The sequence below is a fragment of the Rhagoletis pomonella genome, unplaced genomic scaffold (assembly GCF_013731165.1).
Source record: "Rhagoletis pomonella isolate Grant_MI unplaced genomic scaffold, Rhpom_1.0 Rhpom_scaffold_00012, whole genome shotgun sequence".
In the NCBI taxonomy this organism is placed as follows: domain Eukaryota; kingdom Metazoa; phylum Arthropoda; class Insecta; order Diptera; family Tephritidae; genus Rhagoletis; species Rhagoletis pomonella.
In genome coordinates this window covers 18451969-18454528 of record NW_023458566.1, presented here as the reverse complement: position 1 = coordinate 18454528, position 2560 = coordinate 18451969, and the positions used below count along the sequence as shown (strand labels likewise).

At 38.2% G+C, this 2560-nt stretch overlaps 1 protein-coding gene across 1 annotated transcript; it reads left to right on the top strand.

Annotated features, from left to right (window-relative positions):
- The first annotated feature begins 1037 nt into the window (after positions 1 to 1037).
- On the top strand, positions 1038 to 1816 carry LOC118747616. The gene is made up of 2 exons (XM_036481664.1): positions 1038 to 1758; positions 1803 to 1816. The coding sequence occupies exons 1-2, from the start codon at positions 1038 to 1040 to the stop codon at positions 1814 to 1816; spliced, it is 735 nt and encodes a 244-aa protein (XP_036337557.1).
- Positions 1817 to 2560: the final 744 nt, after the last annotated feature.

Below are 2560 nucleotides of genomic sequence, written 5' to 3'. Positions count from 1 at the left end.
TTGCGCAATTATGTCCATATGTACATATATTTACATGATATATTTACATATGTATACATTTCAACGGAAAATCTATCAAGAAGCTTATTGGCTTATCGCCGTTTTTGGCGCAATTATACAATTTCAATTGGAACATACAAAAGGAGAAATTATGTACATATGTACATATATTTACATGATACATTCACATATGTATAGCTTTCAACGGAAATTTTATTTTTTGAAACCTATTGGCCTATTGCCTTTTTTGGCGCAATTATACAATTTCAATTGCAAACACAAAAGAAGAGAACATCGGTAAAAAAGAAAAAGTCGCTTTTTTCAACCAAAAGCCCCAATTGAAATGCCAGCAAATCAACGAGTTTGGCAATTGCATAAGTTTCTCATATTTATTACCATATCTACGTTTTGCAATCAAAGCATATCTTTGAACAACAATTTTCATATATTTTAAATAAATCATTGCTGCAAACAAGAAAAACGTGCATATACACATTTCTTTCATGCACCCGCAATCATTCGCAACATCTTACCAGATCTTACACACCACACGCAACATATTTAACAGAGAACATACACAAAAAATGTTAAAAACGTCTGTGGACATGTTAAAAGCGTATGTTGAAATTCCATAGTGGATCCATTTCAGACTACAATATTTCCCCTCAAAAAATATGCACCTTCTCGTTGTTAAATGTTCTCTGGCTATGGAGCTGCGATGAATGCAGCGGAGACAACGTAAAAAGTGGAAAGAAAATTTACGAACGCAGTGGAAGGAAAACGAAACAGTTCCCCTTTTGCACACAACGAAAAATCCCCTACACGATGACTGCGTTCGTACGTTGGCCAGAGACTGCGATCCAAACGAGACTTCCGACTTAACGTTTGAAGAATTTGCCCTCTTTTCCGACCTTCAATACAGCAAGAAACCTTGCGAAAGTATTGAAGATGTCGAGGCCCCTTCACACACTGAAGTTGATCATGAGCAGTGTGCGAAGATTTCTCGAGGCTACCAGCAAAATGAGAATAAGCTTAGAATGAGAATAAAAGAGCTTGAGGCCCAAGTGGAAGATTTGACTCGAAAATTTAAGGATTTGCAAGAAAGTGTTATCATTCCGGCAACAAACGCCAGCATACATGCTGTAAAATTTGCTAGAATGATTGTAAATACGCGTCAAAGCTATAGCGAAGACGAAAAAATTTTGGCACAGAACATAAATTATATGTCGACGAAGTCATATAACTTCATGCGCGACGACTTATTGTTTGCCTTGCCCCACAAAAAAACCCTTTTGCGTTGGCGTCCCATACGTTCTGTAGCCCCAGGCTTCGAAAAGAAAGTCCTTAATAACTTGGAGCAAATAGTGAAAGACATGTCTCCAAATGAACGTATTTGTGAAATTCTTTTTGATGAAATAGGCATCAAAAACGACTTGACGTACAACGCAAAAAGGGACATAATAGATGGCTTCGTCGACTATGGTGGTGATAATAACCGTGAGCCCATAATTGGCAACAAATGCCTATTTTTTATGATTAAAGGCATCATATCGAAATGGAAATACGTACTATCGTATGTGGTTGGTAAAGACGCGGTTAAAGGTCCCACCTTCGTTAAATTGTTCCATGAAAATATAGATGTTGCCCAAAAATTAGGCCTTGATGTCAAGGCGGTGGTCTGCGATCAGGGCCCTTCAAATGTCCGGCTTGCTTCTTCTCTGAATATTTCCCAAGAAACCCCATACTTCATTGAAAATGGTAAAAAAATTTTTTTTCTTTTCGACTATTGTCACTTGACTAAGTCCATCCGCAATAACTTACTAAAATATGATTTCAAAACAATGGATGGCATCGCAAGTTTCAAAGTCATTAGAAAGCTGTACGCTATTGACAAAGCCAATGTCAATTTCAAGATTTGCCCCAAACTGACTGATTCCCATGTATATCCGGGTAATTTTGACAAAATGAGCGTCTCCAGAGCTACCCAAACCTTTAGTAACTCTGTTTCAGCCGGAATCGAGATGGCATACGATCAGAAACTGTTCGGTTCTGATTCGTATGTCATCAACTGCGCAAAACCCACTGCAAAGTTATGCAAACGACTTAACGACCTCTTCGACGATCTAGATGCTAAAACCCTATTTAACGAAAACCCCCTTAAGCGCCCTTTATTCTCCAACTCCGACGATAAAATTCAACGCCTCAGAGACCACATTAATTTTTTTGAAACTATAGAAATACCATATACCAACATTAAATGCATTGAAGGCTTTATTATAACACTGGAAGCTATCATTGGCCTATCCAAAGACATATTCGAGCAACATAAAACGATTTCCTTCATCCTTCCCGGGAAATTAAATCAAGACGCCCTTGAAAATTTTTTTTATAAAGTAAGAGCGAATTTGGGCATTAATACCCACCCCACTGCGTATGAGATGCAGTTTATTGTGGCGCGGCTCATCTCTATGCATATCATACGACGACAATTTTCCAAAACCGGTAGCAATTGTGAAGAAGACGATGACATTAACCTTGACTGGAACCCGCCTCAAGAAGA

Coding starts and splice junctions, on each gene's coding strand:
- LOC118747616 (XM_036481664.1), top strand. CDS start 1,038: ATGAGAATAAAAGAGCTTGAGGCCCAAGTGGAAGATTTGACTCGAAAA.